This window comes from Cervus elaphus, chromosome 17, assembly GCF_910594005.1.
Source record: "Cervus elaphus chromosome 17, mCerEla1.1, whole genome shotgun sequence".
Lineage (NCBI taxonomy): Eukaryota > Metazoa > Chordata > Mammalia > Artiodactyla > Cervidae > Cervus > Cervus elaphus.
In genome coordinates, this window is record NC_057831.1 from 2,476,804 (window position 1) to 2,497,056 (window position 20,253).

The 20,253-nt window shown below is 41.3% G+C and overlaps 1 protein-coding gene and 1 non-coding gene across 2 annotated transcripts in view; both read right to left on the reverse strand.

Moving 5' to 3' along the window:
* The window catches only part of TMA16 (translation machinery associated 16 homolog), a 39,660-nt gene that overhangs the window by 6,439 nt on the left and 12,968 nt on the right, over positions 1-20,253 (reverse strand). Inside the window, exons 2-4 of the mRNA XM_043870938.1 lie at positions 14,383-14,495; positions 2,221-2,258; positions 499-583 (exon numbers count right to left, since the gene is read on the reverse strand). Of these exons, the coding sequence (XP_043726873.1) occupies positions 499-583; positions 2,221-2,258; positions 14,383-14,495 (236 nt within the window). The remainder of the gene's footprint in view (positions 1-498; positions 584-2,220; positions 2,259-14,382; positions 14,496-20,253) is intronic.
* Positions 998-1,429, reverse strand: LOC122673657. Its single transcript, XR_006334779.1, has one exon.

Here is a 20,253-nt window from a genome sequence, read left to right on the forward strand (position 1 = left end):
GTGAGCATCGCAGCTACTTGCTATTCAAAGTCTCCTATGACTCCCACTGTCCTTGGGTGAAGTTCAAACTCTTACAATGATATCTGAGATCTTTATGGGTTGGCTGTTTATTCAAACTGTCACAGTTCCTTCCCGGAACCTATTATCTCAGTGATAGTAAATGCCTGGCAGATCACTAAATATGCTGCTCCCATCCCCAGTTCTTTCAGATCTTGTTCTCTCTGCCTAGACACTCTTCAAACTACCTCACCTCCATCTTCAGATGTGAGTTCTGATGTCATTTCTCGAGGAAGTCAAGAAATTGGGTTACCTACCATTCTGAGGCTCAGAAAGGTGATGAGCCTACTAAAACAACTAAGCTAGTATACAAATCCAAAGTCTTTATAACAAAGTCTATCTGCTTGTCTATAAATCCAGAACAGAACTCTGCATCTTGCAGAACCAAGTTGGGGAATTCTTCTTACTGACCCTTTGCTCATTAACGTGCCCAGTGTTTACCTTTCAATTAATTCACAAGCATCTCTTTTTGAATATCCTACTTTTTTGGGATCAAGGTGATTTTGAAACCACTGCAGTTTTTCACCTATAACAACAAGTACCAAAACAGTTTAACACCATAAGTCATCATTTAAGCAGAGGTATTCATTATAATTTTCAACATCAATGTGTTTAAAACAGTATCAACATTTATTTCAAAGTTAAATATAAAGTTTTGTGTGGGCTCAAAGCTAACTAAACCAGCCTGTCAGAAACTGAACTGTCACATTTTAATTTGGGGAAGAGACAAAGGTAGGAAGGATGCTTTTCTGTATGTATTTCTTATCCAGTAAGGATACAAAACATTTTTTAAAAGAAAGAATACGCTAAAAGAACATGAAGTTCCAAGTATTTATAAAGCAAAGGATAGAACTTGTCTGAAATAACAAAAGGAGAGTTTGATTAGATTAATGAAGACCATGGTATGTGCTGAACTTTTCTCTTTTTTTTTTTTTTCTTTTCAGATCAGAATCGCCTCGATAATCAATGGCGCGGGACAAGACCGGCCTCGTCTATCTGATCAATTCATCACTTCTGAGCGCCGGGCACCATAGGACCGGCTCCGGAACCTCCGGGGCCACGGCGTTGCCACCGCCCAAGGGGCCTCGCTGCACAGCGCCCCGAGGAAGGGCTTCGCAGGAGGGAAGCTTTTCATTTCGGGTCGGCCCGGCGGGGCTGGAGTCACAACCCGATCAAATAAGATCAACGTGTAGGCCGGGGGAGGAGGCGCATGGGCAGGCACACGCACTCACACATTAACTCATCCACTCACACATTCACGCGTCCACTCACACACTCGGCCTACACGCGCCGCCCCCCACCCCCCACACACACAAAACCACACAGCAATTCACAGTAACCTAACTTCCAGCCCGCTCTCCCTCCGGTAAAGAGCAGCAGGCACTATGTCCAGGCACAGGTCTTGACTTTTACAATCCTATGAGGATTATTATTATTACCTCCATTTAGAAGAGAAAGGTTAAGTAACCTGTTCAGGGCCTCAAAGTCAGTAAATACACTAAGCATACAAGATCTGCCATATACTATGCAGAATAACTGACATGTACTATCAAAGACCTAGCAGACTTCGTGCTTATGAGTCGATCTGACCAGCAATAAGATTTCTCAGTATTACAAATCAAGAAATGGCCCTACCCAGGATTACTGATAAACCATTTACAAATACGATTCTGCTGTCTGATAAGGCAGTAGAGTGAATGGTTTGAATATCTTTCATTTTAGTTATAAAGCCTAGTAGCTACTCTTTTGACATCTCAGACTTATCAGATAACCTTACCAATAATAAATCTGATCACACACCCACACACACACATAAAAGGACCGTGACACTGAGATATAGACTGAGGATATATTCACATCATTAAACATGAATTCCTGTTTCCAAAACCCTTCATAATTCTAATGGTTAGGAAGCTAGAATTAAACTGGAGAGAGAGAGGGATGGATAAAGGTAGATACTAAACAATTTCTAAAAAACTGAGCTAGATATTAACACTGTTCTAACAGTTTAATGACTGACTTTATTTTAATCAAGTCTGGTAGAAAAAATTCACTTAATCTGACAAAATCACTTTTATCTGGTAGAGATAAAAACAGTATTTCACTATGAGAGTCAAGAGAAAATAAGTAAGGGAGGAACTTCAAACAAGTAAATCAACTTACCAATAAGGCTGAGACGCAACGCCTTTTCATTCTTCAATCTCGGGAGAAAAAGTGCATGTGTGTTAGAAAACATGCAAAACAAGTTTTAAATATCTGAAAAAAACAACAAAAACTACCCAAAGAACCTTAATTCAAAGATCACTTTTATGCATATGAAATTAATTTTCTTAAAGAAGAAACACTGACATCATGCTTCTCTTTTAAATCACTGAAACAAAATGTTACTAGAAATTTTTTTCTGCTCTGCAGTGACTAAAGGATACCTATAAAACTGATTTTGAAAACACAAAGGAAAGCTTGTCTGAATTTTGTAATATGCATAATGCTTGTGCACAGAAGAGTAACGAAGACCTTCTAGAAAACAGCACTGCCATCAAGACCAAAATGCATCACTGTTATCTTTTAAACTTCGACTGGAATAAAACAAAATGTTTACTTTTCATAAATTTGATACAAAATTATAACAAAGAAAAAGAACTCATTTACTCTCAGAAAATGGCCTACATGATCATGTGCCTCCCACTGTTGCTATTTTGAATTCTAATCCACTCAGGGACTTCCCTGGCAGTTCAGTGGTTATGTCTGAGCTTCCATCGCAGGGGGCATGGGTTTCTCTCTGGTCAGGGAACTAAGATCCCACAGGAGGACAAGAAAAGAAAAGAAAAAACTCTTTTCCATTCAGAAAAGAGGGACGCTAGTGAGAGGGTAACAGGCAGGAAGGCTGCTGCTGCTGCTGCTAAGTCGCTTCAGTCGTGTCCGACTCTGTGCGACCCCATAGACGGCAGCCCACCAGGCTCCGCCGTCCCTGGGATTCTCCAGGCAAGAACACTGGAGTGGGTTGCCATTTCCTTCTCCAATGCATGAAAGTGAAAAGTGAAAGTGAAGTCGCTCAGTCGTGTCCAACTCTTAGCGACCCCATGGACTGCAGCCCACCAGGCTGCTCCGTCCATGGAATTTTCCAGGTGAGAGTACTGCAGTGGGGTACTATTGCCTTCTCCGGGCAGGACGGCTAGGGATCTCCAAATGGAGGCAACAGGCTGCAATCATCACAAGTTTTTCCTCTTTCTATGTCCGGAGGAAACAGACCAAAATTGTCAGATATTTTTTCCTTCTCTATACAAAATTAAAAGGAGGTTTCCTTTAAAATTGTGTTGCCATGATGACACCTGGTTCCACCTGAACTTAACTTTTCTCAGCCCTTGAGCTAACCAATGTGTTTTTCTCACAGAAATGTTTTTCTTAAGTTATGTTAATGCACAGTGTATTTACCTTAGACTCTGTCTTTCTTCAAGTCGGTTCCAGCTAAGACTCAGAACGGACTTGACAAACCAGTATGTTTTACTCTGGCAATGTTCTCTTAAGCTATGTTAATGAGACTACAAATTTGCTTGGAAACCTGCCTTTCTTCAAGATTCATGGCAATCGTGTTATGGCCCAGGATGACTTACCTTGTGCCAATGTTATCTCAAAATACATGTTGTGGGTGAGGGGCCTGGTGCCACTCTCTGAGTTCTGAGACATCTCCTTCCTCTAATTAGCTGCCTGCTAACAGGTATATAACTTACTGCTAAAGACTAGCGGGGTGGGGGTGGGCGCCACTCTTTCTGCCCCCTTCTGATGTGTATGTCAGAAGCTTTTTCTATCTCTTTTACACTTTAATAAAACTTTAATACAGAAAAGCTCTGAGTGATCAAGCTCTGTCACTGGCCCCAGGTTGAATTCCTCTCCTCTGGAGGCCAAGAATCCCAGCGACTTTAATGGCTCAGCAATAACCTTTGACTAGCTTTTTTTTCAATGTTTAATGCTATCAACTAGGGATACAGCAATGAAGGAAAAAAACCCCACTGTCCCTGCACTAACAAAGCAGATCAGATTTACCCTCCCACTTTAAACAACTAGAAAACCAGAGAAATAAAATGAAGCCTTTTTAACAAAAATATTTCAGCCACAGAATGGGAGAAAATATTCACAATATAAATAACATACAAGACTTGTATTAAGAATATATAAAAAGTTTTTACTACTTAACAATGGACAAACAACTGAAAATCAAAAGGGAAAAGATTTTAACAGATTTTTCATCAAATCAGAGACATAAAAGCAAAGAATAAACACATAAAAATATATAATTAGTCATAAAGAAATACAAATTAAAGCCATACTGAGACATTACTGTACACCCAATAGATTGGCTCAAATCTGTTTTAAAAATGATAATACATGTCTGAGAGGAAACAGAGGCTAAGTCCCTTCAGTCGTGTCCAACTCTTTGCAACCCCGTGGACTGCAGCCAGCCAGGCTCCTCTGCCCATGAGATTTCCCAGGCAAGAATTCTGGAGTGGGTTGCCATTTTCTCCTCCAGACAATCTTCCAGACCCAGAGGTTGAACCAGCAACTCTTGTGTCTCCTACATTGGCAGGCAGATTACTATTAGCACCACCTGGGAAGTCCAACTCTTATACATCAGTGGTGAAAAAAATAAAATGGCATTATCACTTCAGATAAGGTAATTTTTTTATTATACATACTTAAACATTACACCTCCCACATGACTTCATTCTTTTCAATAAGTTTTTTAAAAATTCAATTTCTTATTTACTTAAAACATACATCTGCTGTGCATGTGTGTGCTGCTTCAGTCACATCAGACTCTTTGCGACCCTATGGATTGTAGTTCTCCAGGCTCCCCTCTCCATAGGATTCTCTAGGCAAGAATATGGAGGGGGTTGCCATGCCCTCCTCCAGGGGATCTTCCTGACCCAGGGACTGAACTCGAGTCTCTCTCTTTTTGTTTTTTTTGAACTTGAGTCTCTTGTGTCTCTTGCACTGGCAGGCAGATCCTTTACCACTAGCACCACCTGGGAAGCCCATATCTACTATATAGTCCAGCAATTCCAGTTCTAAGAACTGAGAGAAAAATGTTTGATGTCCACGAAAATACCTGTACATGTTTATGGCAATTTTATTTGTATGCAACAGCAGGGTTGATCATTTTCACTTAAACGTCCGCCAGTAACAACTAAGGCTTTGAGGACCATGTGGCTGGTCTGTCATAACTACTCATCTCTGCCATCACAGCCACAAACATGAAAGGAATAGGCAGAGCTGCCTTCCAATAAAACAAACTGCTTTTATAAAAATGGATGGATGGTCACTCAAGTTTGCAGACCCTGAGAAAAGCCCAAAAGTATAAACAATCCAGATGACTATCAACAGGTAAATGGATAAAACCTACATATCCATACAATGAAATACTACTCAGTAATAAAAAAGAAAGACAACCTGTTGTTTGTCAGTAAGTCGTGTCTGACTCTGCAACCCCATGGACAACAGCACGCTAGGCTTCCCTTTCCTCCCACCAGCTCTCAGAGCTTGCTCAAATTCACGTCCATCGAGTCGGTGACGCCATCCAACCACCTCATCCTCTGCCATCCACTTCTCCTTTTGCCCTCAATCTTTCCCGGCATCAGAGGCTTTTCCAATGAGTTGGTACTTCGAATCAGACAGCCGAAGTATTGGACCTTCAGCTTCACATCAGTCCTTCCCCAATGAAAGACAACTAATATATGCAATTGTGTGGATAAGTTTCATGCTAAATGAAAAAGACTGGCACAAAAAACTGCATACAGTATGATTTCACTTACATGAAACACTAGGAAAGATAGATATCATCTATTTTTTTTTCCATTTATTTTTATTAGTTGGAGGCTAATTACTTCACAACATTGTAGTGGGTTTTGTCATACATTGACATGAATCAGCCATGGAGTTACATCTATTAAACAACAAAACAACAGGTGCCCAAGGCTAGGGGTGGAGGGCTAAGACCTGACTGGGAAGATTTTGGGGAGGAATGAAAACACACTCTAGCATACTGATCACGGGGGTTTGCACCATGTACTGTCAAAACTCAAATGCTGCACACTTAAATTATGTCTGTTTTGTCATATGCTATTTAAACCTCAAAGATGATTTTTAAAAAAGAAGTACAGAACACGATTTAATAAGGCTGAGAATGACTCTGAGAAGAATTCATTCCTTTCAAATCAGCCTAGAGGAAAGAGTTTAGTTAGAAGTCAAGTTTGCTATGGTTCTGAATGAATACACTGGGGGCCTGAACTACAGGGGAGTCAAGCTGGAATGAAAGAGAGAGATCTGAGACTAAATTCTCCAAGTTGTTACCTAGATTCTTACCCATTATGTTTGTTAAGTGAAATTATTTTCATTTGATATCTATAGTTCTTTGCTACATACTCTATGGGACAAAATATGACAGTATACAAAATGTTGCTATGCTGAGAATTCATAAAACAAATGATATAGAATGATACAGAATAGTAACTATTTCCTGCCTATAAATTGAGCATCACTTGAAATGCACTAGTTCTCAAACTGCACTAATTTCTTTAATAGGAACAGAAGAGGTATTTCATATAGTCCTAAATCAGAGCATTCAAATGCTGAAGATAAACAGTGTCTGACTCCTACTCTACACCGCTATTCAAGCCCTCAGTATCTTCAGGTATTCAGAGTCCACCTGATGAGCCCAGCAGCTCGTGTCTGTACTCTCTCCCTCTGCTCAAGGGCACTGCACCCTAACGATACCCACCCCAAACTTCCCCTACCTCTGTAAAAATAAATCTTAGGAAGTAGTACAAAGAACCCTCCAGCTGTTGACTATCTTTCTTCCTTATAAAATCAAGGATCTGTGCTAGGCAGGATGTGGTAATACCTAAGAGGGTCCCCAGTGTAGATTCCTGCTGTTTTGACATTCACACCCCTGTCCTCCCTGAGTGTGGCTGGACCTCATGGCTCACTTTTAAACACCAAAACAGTGCATACTGGGATGGATGTCATCTGAAAATGACCGTACAAACACTGTCTTCCATCCTGGTCACCCCTCTTCCTCTGACTCCCTCTGACAAGGGAAGCCCAAGAACACTGGAGTGGGTAGCCCATCCCTTCTCCAGCGGATCTTCCCGACTGGAGTCGACTGCATTGCAGGCGGATTCTTCACCAACTGAGCTATCAGGCAAGTCCTGTATCAGGAAACCCCTAGTGGGGCAGCCCAAAAAACTGTTTTAATACACTTTAGGGGTGTATCTCATGTACACTAAAGTTAGTGAAATACTGGTATAGGTGATAGCAAAATCATGAAAGTAGTAAATCATGTCAAAAAGATACAGAAAAAAATTCATGAAAGTGATACACAAATAACTGCTGTTCAAAAATTACTGTCTTAAAGCAATATCATTATAGTAATCTTTAATGTACAAAACAAAGACCCTCCTTTACAAAGAGAAAAGAAAATTTGACTATATTATCATAGCACTTGACTATTCTTTTCAAGAAAACTGCTAACCCAACTGGTCTTGGGCAAGGAATGTAACAATGAAACAGCTGGTTTTTATCAGCTACTATGCAAATGTATTTAGCATTCATCAAACTGCTAAGGCCATTCTAAAATAATCAAAATCATATCTATTTTGATTTTATAACTTCATTTTAAGGAATTTTTTATTTGTTCCTATAGCAGTTCCCTCGTGGCTCAGCTGTAAAGAATCTGCCTGCAATGCAGGAGATGTGGGTTTGATCCCTGGGTTGGGAAGATCCCCTGAAGAAGAGAAAGGCTACCCACTCCAGTATTCTGGCCTAGAGAATTCCAGGGACTACAGCCCATGGGGTTGCAAAGTTGGACACAACTGAGCAACTTTCACTTTTTACTTTCACAGCAGTTCCTGGGGACTCTCAGCCCAGAGGTGCAGGGAAGAACAGGCAAATTACAGTGTGTGAGGCTGATCAAAGAGAGCCTAAGAGACAAGAGGGGAGAAAAGAAGAGGCAGCATACATGTTTCAGTGTTCCATCTTCCGAGGAAGAAAACCTTCTTATGAATTCCTTCTCATCAAGAATATAGAGCTACTCTCAGAATGGCAGAAAAACAACTTACAAAAATCTACAGAGAGCACTGACAAAACTTGTCAAAATCAATTTTTTCAGAAGTATAAAAATTAACCAAAGGCATGCAACAATCAAAGGAGCATTTACTCAAGAAAAATGACTCAATCTCAGTAAGAACAGCAAGCTCTGTGGTGTTTCAATCCCATCCCCCTCTTCCCAGCTCTGCAGTAGTCTCATAACCCAATGTGTTCCTAGCAGTCACTAGAATAGTTAGGTTTGGAATTCCCCAAAGCTTCATCCTGAGCACTGTCACCATTTGACATGGCAGCAGACGTAAGTGCTTCCTTGCGTCTACAGGGTCGCATAGACTCGGATCCTACTGAAGTGACTTAGCAGCAGCAGTAACGCAGAGCTCTGGGTGGAAGCAGCCCAACCCCCAGGCTGTTTCTCAGAAACAATCTCAGTAGCAACTGTCTACCACAACAGCTGCCTGAGTGATATCACCACTTGAGGACTAACAAAAGGCTGACCAAAACAATTTAAAAGCAAAATCTAAGGAATGGAAGGTCAATACAGGGCTCTGAAAAGCTTGCTCCAAGATATTCCTGGGAATCTAGAATGCCAGGTGTACATTTAGGACACTGTTCATGCCAAAAAAAGACCCGAGAAGATCCTACTCTCTCACTTCTGGATAATCCTGAGGCTCTGTGCAAACGCTAAATGAAGTCTACACAAACTGCCTCCTGGAGCACTGAAAGTATGTCCAACAGACCTACACAGCCCCTCAACAAAGGCTGACTTATTAGTCAGAAGCAATTAAAGAAATCCCTGTCCAAACATGAGCTGACCACTAATTGAGCAGAAACTGCAAAAACTGCACATGACAAACAGGCTTTCAGAAGTCAGAAAGCAAACAGCAACCACAGCGAACCTAACTGACCGTGGGGACGGAGAGAGATGCGCAGCACGGGAAGACGCGGGGTGGCAGGGTCATTCAGGCCTCTGCGGGCTGTGCGGTCGCCTCCAAAGGCTCAGTGCCCCAGCTTTGTTTTGGGCATCTGTTATACACCATAAACTTCTTGCTGAAACAGCTCAGATCCCTCCCCTCCCCAGGTAGCCTAAGTTCCCGAAGATGCAAAGAGCAAGCAAGGTGAGCAAGCAAGATCACAGAAGCGGAAGCTGTGACTGATGAGCAGCAGCTGTTAAAACAAGATAAAGGAAGGAAAAGCAAAAGGTTGTTCCTTTAATTGGGGGCTTTGATCTCGCTCCTATCTCAGGATATGTCTGACTAACAATTGTATCACCCTGTATTATTTAAAACGCTGTTTTGAACACAAAAGGAGACTCACAAAGAAACAAGAAAGTATGGCCTATACTCAGTTTAAAATACCATACAGTAGAAACTGTAAGACCTGCAGACAGACAAGCAAACATAAGAAGCCAGTTGAAATTATCCAATCTGAGCAAAAACAAAGAATAAAAATTAAGATGTCTCAGAGATCTATGGGGACACCATCAAGCATACCAATACATGCATGTGGGAGTCACAGGAGAGGGGCAGGAGGAAAGAAAGGGTATTTGAGAAAATAACGGCTCCAAGCTTCCCAAGTTGATGAAAAACCTTAACCTACATAACCCAGCTTAGTAAACTTCATGTAGGATAAACTCAGAGATCCACACCTAGGCATATCCACACACTAGTCAAGCTACTGACAGACAAAGTGGGTATCTTGAAAGCATCAGGAAAAAAGTGACTCCTCACATACAAGTGACCCTCAATAAGATGAACAGCTGACTTCTTATCTGAACGCTGCAGGCGTGAAGACCAAGATGTGACATTTCAAGTGTTGAATAGGAAGACTATCAACCAGGAATTCCATATATATTGAAACGTCAAAATGAAGCACAGTCCAACAGAAAAACTAAGGAAAGATTCAAGATGTTCTCAGATGAAAATGAGAGCATCTGTCATTTTCACTCTCCCTACACGTAACACTGAAGGGAGTTCCTCTGACTGAAAGGAAAGGACAATAGTGACTAATTTGAATCCACATGCAAAAGTAAGAAGCACCAATGATAGAAGGTAATTACACAGATAAATATAAAAGACAGTATAAATGTGTTTTAATTTGTAACACTTTTCTTGTCCTAACTTAAGACAACTGCATAAAAACAATAATCATGAAACTCTATTTATGAGCTTACTATGTATAAATGTGTAACTTATCTGACAGTAAGGCTTCCCAGGTGGCTCAGTGGTAAAAAATCTGCCTGCAAATGCAGGAGACATGGGTTTCATACCTGGGTCAGGAAGATCCCCTTGAGGAGGGAATGGCTACCCACTCCAGTATTCTTGCCTAGGAAACCCCGTGAGAGGACAGAGGAGCCTGGCGGGCTGCAGAGTTCCACATGCCTGAGTGAAGGCCTGCAAAGCACATCTGACAGTAACAGTACAGAGAAGGGGCTCACAACGGAGTTACAGTGGAGCAAATTCTTTGTACACTATTCAAATGAACTTGACGTTAATCTGAGTTAGATTGTTTTAAGATGTTAGCTGAAATTTCTAGACCAACAACTAATGAAACAACTAAAGAAAAAAAAAATATAGTGATCTCCACTTTACTAAATCAATTCTCAGCCCTAATCTTGTAACAAACGACACAGGATGATCACTATTTTCTCTTCGAAACACGTTTTTTTCTCCTAAGTCTCACTTGTTGGAATCTCCTCCTTTCTCCAATCTCTAAATGGCTGAGGGGCTCTGGACTCAATCCTTGATGTCCTTCTCTATCCTGTCTTCATTTACTTGTTAGGTGATCTTACCCAGTCTTAGGACTCCTAATATCAGCTAGATACTGATGGCTCCGAAATTTGTATCTATATCCCTAACCTATCCTCTGAGCACAGAGCCAGCACATCCAACAGCCCATTCCGTATCTCACCTTTTACATCTAATAGGTTCAGTTCAGTTCAGTTCAGTCACTCAGTCGTGTCCGACTCTTTGTGACCCCAAGAATCGCAGCACGCCAGGCCTCCCTGTCCATCACAAACTCCCAGAGTTTACTCAAACACATGTCCATCGAGCTGGTGATGCCATCCAGCCATCTCATCCTCTGTCGACCCCTTCTCCTGCCCCCAATCCCTCCCAGCATCAGGATCTTTTCAAGCAAGTCAGCTCTTCGAATGAGGTGGCCAAAGTACTGAAGTTTCAGCTTCAGCCTCAGTCCTTCCAATGAACACCCAGGACTGATCTCCTTGAGGATGGACTGGTTGGATCTCCCTGCAGTCCAAGGGACTCTCAACAGTCTTCCCCAACACCACAGTTCAAAAGCATCAATTTTTCGGCGCTCAGCTTTCTTCACAGTCCAACTCTCACATCCATACATGACCACTGGGAAAACCATAGCTTTGACTAGATGGACATTTGTTGGCAAAGTAATATCTCTGCTATTTAATATGCTGTCTAGGTTGGTCATAACGTTCCTTCCAAGGAGTAAGTGTCTTTTAATTTAATGGCTGCAATCACCATCCGCAGTGATTTTGGAGCCCAGAAAAGTAAAGTCTGACACTGTTTCCACTGTTTTCCCGTCTATTTCTCATGAAGTGATAGGACCAGATGCCATGATCTTAGTTTTCTGAATGTTAAGCTTTTCCCTTTTTCACTCTCCTCTTTCACTTTCATCAAGAGGCTTTTTAGTTCTTCTTCACTTTCTGCCATAAGGATGGTGTCATCTGAATATCTGAGATTATTGATATTTCTTCCAGCAATCTTGATTCCAGGTTGTGCTTCATCCAGCCCAGCGTTTCTCATGATGTACTCTGCATATAAGTTAAATAAGCAGGGTGACAATATACAGCCTTGATGTACTCCTTTTCCTATTTGGAGCCAGTCTGTTGTTCCATGTCCAGTTCTAACTGTTGCTTCCTGACCTTCATATAGGTTTCTCAAGAGGCAGGTCAGATGGTCTGGTATGCCCATCTCTTTCAGAATTTTCCACAGTTTATTGTGATCCACACAGCCAAAGGCTTTGGCATAGTCAATAAAGCAGAAATAGATGTTTTTCTGGAACTCTCTTGCTTTTTTGATGATCCAGCGGATGTTGGCAATTTGATATCTGGTTCCTCTGCCTTTTCTAAAACCAGCTTGAACATCTGGATGGAGCCCAGGCAAAAACAATACGTGTTTGTGGTTGTGACTGGTGATAGAAGCAAGGTCTGATGCTATAAAGAGCAATATTGCATAGGAACCTGGAATGTTAGGTACATGAATCAACGCAAATTGGAAGTGGTCAAACAGGAGATGGCAAGAGGGAATGTTGACATTCTAGGAATCAGTGAACTAAAATGGACTGGAATGGGTGAAGTAACTCAGATGACCATTGTATCTACTAGTGTGGGCAGGAATCCCTTAGAAGAAATAGAGTAGCCATCATGGTCAACAAAAGAGTCCGAAATGCAGTACTTGGATGCAATCTCAAAAATGACAGAATGATCTCTGTTCGTTTCCAAGGCAAACCATTCAATACCACGGTAATCCAAGCCTTGCCTCAACCAACAACGCTGAAGAAGTTGAAGTTGAACAGTTCTATCAAGACCGACAAGACCTTTTAAAAGTAATATCAAAAAAAGATGTCCTTTTCATTATAGGGGACTGGAATGCAAAAGTAGGAAGTGAAGAAACACCTGGAGTAACAGGCAAATTTGGCCTTGGAGTACAGAATGAAGCAGGGCAAAGGCTAATAGAGTTTTGCCAAGAGAATGCACTCGTCATAGCAAACACCCTCTTCCAACAACACAAGAGAAGACTCTACACATGGACATCACCAGATGATCAACACCGAAATCAGTTTGATTATATTCTTTGCAGCCAAAGATGGTGAAACTCTATACAGTCAGCAAAAACAAGACTGGGAGCTGACTGTGGCTCAGATCACGAACTCCTTGTTGGCAAATTCAGATTTAAACTGAAGAAAGTAGGCAAAACCACTAGACCATTCAGGTATGGTGTAAATCAAATCCCTTATGACTATAGAGTGGAAATGAGAAATAGATTTAAGGGACTAGATCTGATAGAGTGCCTGATGAACTATGGACGGAGGTTTGTGACATTGTACAGGAGACAGGAATCAAGATCATCCCCAAGAAAAGAAATGCAAAAGGCAAAATGGTTGTCTGAGGAGGCCTTACAAATAGCTGTGAAAAGAAGAGAAGCAAAAAGCAAAGGAGAAAAGGGAAGATATTCCCATTTGAATGTACAGTTCCAAAGAATAGCAAGGAGAGACAAGAAAGCCTTCCTCAGAGATCAATGCAAATAGAGGAAAACAACAGAATGGGAAAGACTAGAAATCTCTTCAAGAAAATTAGAGATACCAAGGGAACATTTCATGCAAAGATGGATTCAATAAAGAACAGAAATGGCATGGACCTAACAGAAGCAGAAGATATTAAGAAGAGGTGGCAAGAATACACAGAAGAACTGTACAAAAAAGATCTTCATGGCCCAGATAATCATGATGGTGTGAGCACTCACCTAGAGCCTGACATCCTGGAATGTGAAGTCAAGTGGGCCTTAGAAAGCATCACTATAAACAAAGCTAGTGGAGATGATGGAATTCCATTTGAGCTATTTCAAATCCTAAAAGATGATGCTGTGAAAGTGCTGCATGCAATATGCCAGCAAATTTGGAAAACTCAGCAGTGGCCACAGGACTGGAAAAGGTCAGTTTTCATTCCAATCCCAAAGAAAGGCAATCCCAAAGAATGCTCAAACTACTACACAATTGCATTCATCTCAAACGCTAGGAAAGTAATGCTCAAAATTCTCCAAGCCAAGCTTCAGCAATACATGAACCGTGAACTTCCAGATGTTCAAGCTGGTTTTAGAAAAGGCAGAGGAACCAGAGATCAAATCTAACAGGTACTTCCACCTAAATGCCTAATAAATGTCTGCATGGCTCTCTGCTCAAATGTAAAGTCTTCAGAGAAACTTTCCATGACTATCCTATGTCAAACAGACTCTCTACCTCACACTCTCTATCCCATAATTTTTTTAAATTTTTCTTCATGGCAGTCATCACAACCTGTTTATATTTACATATGTTTTAGGTTAAGTTCTAAGTGCTGAATCCTTGTTCACTGCTTTACCTTAGTGCACAGAACATACCTGAATATTTATCAAAGGAAGAGAAAGGGAATACTGATTAGGAATAAATGTATAAAAGACTTTTTAACCAATACATAAAACATACAATGAAGATACTTACTTTTCCTTTTTTTCTTGTTTGTGGGCCTCTCTTGTAATTTGAGCTGCTTTTCTACTGTATGGATGGATGACTTTTTTTTCTTGTCCTACAGTTTTTCCCTTTGGTGCTTTAGGCTGAAATGTAGAGAAGTATATGACACACATAGCCAGATAATAAATGACTTCTGTCAAAAAATTTTCTTTAGAAATAAAAATTTTAAACAGTAGTATAACAGAAATACCGTGAGCTGGAAATACGTCACTAGAAATTAGAAGATATGCCAGACTCGGTCTTTGTTTCCATGGTCCTAACAGAAATGATATACAGTTGACCTCTGAATAACGCAGGTATGGAATGTGTGGGTCCACTTGAACATAGATTGATTGTTTCCCACAGTAAGTACTACAGTGCTACATTATCTATGTTTATGGAGGAACTGTATATATGGAGGGCTGACTATAAACTATACGCAGACTTCTGACTGAGCGGAGAGTCGGTGCCCCTAACCCCTGCACCGTCCAAGAGTTAACTGTATTCAGAACTATGCTCCAGTGATGTAAGAAAATAAAGGCAGAGAGTCAATAACCCAGGTTTTCAACTGTTCCATCTTCAAAGCAGATACAGAAAACGCAGATAGTGAGGAGAATCATAGGTGGTCATCTGTGTAAAAGTTAAAATTAAGAGAGGGTAGAAGGAACCCAAGATGTTAACAGGAGCCTGACTGTAGAAGCTGCACAAGAATCTGTAGAAGAGAGTGGGCAGTGAATACAGCAAAATCAAAGCTGGATGCAAGGAAATAAGAAGAGAGGGAATAATATAAGCCATCTCAAATCAGCCCACTCCAAAAGAAACAAATTATTTTCCCATTCAACACTTAACCAGGTCCTCTAAACTAGCTGTCTAGCATTTCAGTGCTGTTTTATTCCTACATACTTCTGTTATCTTATATCTGACCTAAATTACTCAGGAACTTTGGCTCCCTGTAATAGAAAGCCAAAATAAGAGTGGCCTAACCCAGATGAAGTTAGCTCTCTCCCACAGAAAGCAGAAGCTGGAGGCTCTGCCCTATGGAGCCCTGAGACCCACTCCTTCTTGCTGCTGTCCTCAGATGGAACACCAGGCCTTCAGTCCAGCCAGTGAGAGGCAGAAGAGAAAATCAACAGGCATGTTCCTTCAATATTAAAGGAGGATTATATAACTGATTAGTAAATATAGTCTTTATTCCCAGAAAAAAATACATGATTATAGAAGAAAAAGAGGCTCTTTAGGGGACAGCTGGGAGTCTTAACACATCTAATCTTCAAAAAGGTCACATATTTAGAATATTCTCTCCAAAACTCCTGTCACTGCTTTAATGCAGCCTCACAGTCTTTCATGATTAAGGTGGCCTTTAGGTTCTCACTGCTACTCCTTTTTCATCGGAAGACTCAGAGTGCACCTGCCTAGAACACTAACGAGTCAAGTCCTTCTGCCCTGTAAAGGGCTTCACTAACTCGGTTAGGCCTACAACCTTAACACGAGAAACAAACTCCTCCCACTTACTCTTCAGCATTACACCCCACTCAAAAGACTCTTCATCACATTCTTACTAACTTCTCACCATTCCCAGAACATATCATGCTGTTTTGCTTTTTTTTCTTTAACTTCTGGAGACTGAACTTGTTACCTCTGCCAGTAAAATCTTTACTTGTCCTCTGATAAAATGCAGCTCAGTCACTTCCTTTATAAAACTGTCCAAGTAGAGTGCACCTGCCTAGAACACTAACGAGTCAAGTCCTTCTGCCCTGTAAAGGGCTTCACTAACTCGGTTAGGCCTACAACCTTAACACGAGAAACAAACTCCTCCCACTTACTCTTCAGCATTACACCCCACTCAAAAGACTCTTCATCACATTCTTACTAACTTCTCACCATTCCCAGAACATATCATGCTGTTTTGCTTTTTTTTCTTTAACTTCTGGAGACTGAACTTGTTACCTCTGCCAGTAAAATCTTTACTTGTCCTCTGATAAAATGCAGCTCAGTCACTTCCTTTATAAAACTGTCCAAGTAGAATTAATCAAAATGACCACCTCACATATGTATTCATTTCTTCAACAATTATTAACTAAAATGCTCAATAAATATTTACTATTGCCTTCTTGATAAACATGACCAGAGAAGATTAACTCCAGTGTGAAGCCCAGGCTGCCCCTAGGAGCTGGTCATGGGTACAGGAGTATAGTGTGAAACCATCATCAGAGTGTATGCGTTCTTCCATGTGTCTCTCTGCGCGTGTGGAGGGAGGAGACAGGAAGGTGTAACAGAAACTTCTGTGCATGAAGGTTAGCTAGCAAACACAGATCAAGTAAAACTTTCAGAACTCAAGGCAGGCTGCCTCTAAGATGGTCCCCAGTGACCCCACCTCCTGAGGCCTATATGCGTCCGTCCATTCCCTTGAGTGTGGGCAGGACCTCTGGCTTACTTTGTGGACTAACATTTGGGAAAGTGATACCGTATCAGTCCAGAGATAGGTTACGAAAGGACCCTGGCTGTGTCTTGCCCACTCCACTCTGCCCTCTCTGGCTGCCTCCGATGGAGACTAGCTGTCTTGTGGTGAGCTGCCCTACACAGAGGCCAGTGGGACAAGTGACTGAGGGAAGCCTCAGGGAGTGAGGAACTGAGGCCCTCAGTCCAAGAGCCCACAAGAAGCTGAACTCCACCAAGAACCATGTGAGGGAGCTGCAAAGTGGACCCTCCCCAAGCTGTGCCCTGAGACGAAGCCAGAGCCTCAGCTTATACTTTGCAATCTTGTGAGAAACCTTGATGGAGAGGACCCAGATAAAATATGCCTGGTCTGTGAGATAATAAACTCTGTTTTTTCAAGCCAATGAATTGTGGGATAGCTTGTTAAAGAGTTAACTGATGCAAAATCAAAAAAATAAAGCAAAGATATCTTTGCAAAGGTATTTTTATTTCACACATTCCAACAAATAAAGTGTTGTCAAAAAATGGAACAAGATCACAAAGTTTTCAAGAAAAAAAGATGGTCTCTGAAGCTATAAAACTTAACTGAAGCTACAGACTTGTGTAACATTGTTTTAGCAGTAAAGCTCAAGTCTACAGAAAATTTCCTTTAAAGATTTAAAAACTTTCTTTAGAACAAGAAATAGTTTGATAACCCATGGAGTACAAAATACCCGCACAGCTTTAGAAGACTTCATTTTAAAGAACCTCTAAGACTTAGTTCAAAGAAAGTACAAAGAAACCAAACTTACATTCTGACTCAACTGTGGACTATGATTCCTTATAATAATTTATTCATGAAAAAGTTGCCTCAAGGCAGGTTATAAATATACAATAAGGCACAGAAATATGTACCATAAAATAATAAATTTCAAAACAATTCTGTCAATATATTAATTTTTTTTTTACAAAAAAACCAACAAAATGCTTCAACAGGAGAAAAATGAAGTAACAGCTTATCAATAAAAATTAATCTATTAATTACATTCTATTCAAACTAAATACTTCTTAATTAAAAAGCAATCAATCTTCATTAGTCAGGGATTCTTCAAAATTTATTTTATAAAACATCTGACAATTCATAAGATAGTATAGAAACATTCTATATATTGGAGGGGAAATGTTTACACTGTGTTTTCAATTCAAATTTAATATTTTGTTTCAAAAAGCAACAAATTTAACTTTCAAAGATATAGCAAAAATGCATTGTTTTCATATGCATAAAACACTACTCTAAAAAACAGAAACTTCTGAAAAGTTTCTAGCATCACAGAAATATTCTATTTAAGAAAACTGGTATTAAAAGTCTCTCTTACATACAATATTTAGTGATCACTTCAGAAAATTCATTATAGACCAGTCTTTGGATTCATACTTGAGAGTAACAAAGAAAACACAAATCAGTTCATTCAAACACAGCAACAGAGAGAGGTTTTCAGGGGCAATACACTTTAAATGTTTCTATAAAAACCATAAATAACAAAATAGAGCTTTTCCTAAAAGACAATCAAAGCCATCAAAGAATCTAGGCACAACTAGAAAAAGAAACATCATTTCAACTGCCCAATATAACTAGAAATCTAAAAGAATGATCATTTCACCAACACACTTAAGATACACAGATACACATAAATGTTTTTTTCGAAAGTAGAGGAGTAATGCCATGCCTACAACTGAGAAAGCTTACAGTATATAATACCTTGAACCACAAGTAACCGTAATCACAAAGATAAATCCTAGAATATGATAAACTAAGTCACTTAATATCAAAGATATGACAGGAATATAATGAACTAATTAAGAGAATCTGACCTTTTTTTTCTTTTTTTTGCAGTGACTCTATCCTGAAGAATTCTAGGACACTTCCCTTGCTTAGCAGATAAATATGATGACAAGTGTCAATAACAAATACCTTGTTAGAGCATCCAGAAAGGACACATAAGCTGTGTTAAACCCCATTCAATTTTCAACGACCATTTCCAGTTTAAGTTCACCTCCTCCTTGAAGCTATCCACTAACATGTAACCATTTCATTCTCAATAATCTTGCTCTCTGGGGAGCATTTTCCACACAGCACTTAACATACTGTACTGACCAGTCCTTTAATTTCACACTTGTGCTTATTTCCTCCATTGCAACTCCCTGAAGACTACAAATATGTCCTATTGGGTTGAAAAATAAGTTCAAAAGAAATAAAAAGAGGTTTCCAAGATGGTGAAGGAGTTCTACCTGGAGCTCATTTTGCTCCACGAACACATCAAGAATACATCAACAGGTGGATCAGTTATCTACATCTACAGGCAGAGCACCAGCTGATCACTAGCAGAAGACCTTGGATACTGGAAAGGACAAGAGGGATCACTGTGTTACCAGGTAGGATGAAAAAACATGGGAAAAAGAGGAGAGGACATGGGACAGGAGCTGTGCCCTGGTGGGGAGGTGAAGACGGGCAGAAGTCTCATCTGGGGATGCCCCCTAACTGCCAGGACAACAGACACAGGTGGAGCATCAGAGGTGTGGAGAAGGGGGAAACAGCTGGTCTGTGGCAGACGGACAGAGACAACACAGACGGCTGGTGCTACAGCCCTGTGCACCCAGACTGGGACGCGTCCCCCTCAGTGTGCGCAGGGGCTGACAGCTGGAACGTGGAGACAAGAGAGCAAAGCTGGGGAGAGGACTGCTGTTGGCTCTGAAGAGACAGCCTGAGGGGACGGAGGGAGGAGATCTGTCCCTGGGAAAGCAACTCAGACTGCCACAGGTGCAAGGCACCACTGCTGAGTGGTAGGCAGGGGTGGGAGCCGCCAGCACACCCTCTCTTTCCCCATGTGCTGGCCCCTGCCTGCCGATGGGTTGGGAAGGGTCCCAGCCAGGGCAGGCCCTAGCGCACCTCTTGCTGGCCACTCGGAAAGGCCCCCAACAGTGGGCCCACGCATGCCCACAGCCAAATGCCAGGAAGGGCTCTCACTAGGGCTGATCTTACGCCAGCCATCTGTCACACCCACGACTGTAAGCTTCCCTGCTCTTCTCATCACTGAAGGACTGGCTCTCTCGTGGCCACCAACTCCTCTGCTCAGTTGATGCTGAGACACGGATCCCAGCAGCCGTGCCACCTCCACACCCTGTCCTCACCAGGCCTGACCCAAGAGCTCTCAGGCAACCGCGGGAGCAACTCCTGTGTGTGGCCAACACGCAGAGGTGGGGCGAAAACCACAGCTGAGCCCCAGGGGTCTGGTGACTAAGGAGTAAAACTCTCTCCGTGCAGCTGCACAAGGTGTAGATGAAATCTGTGCTGCCAGCTTGCTAAGCCCAGCGTCGATGGAATATCCAAACAGACAATGAAGGTTCCCACAATGAGGCTGGTCCAGCTGTAGCAGCTGTGGACTCTGC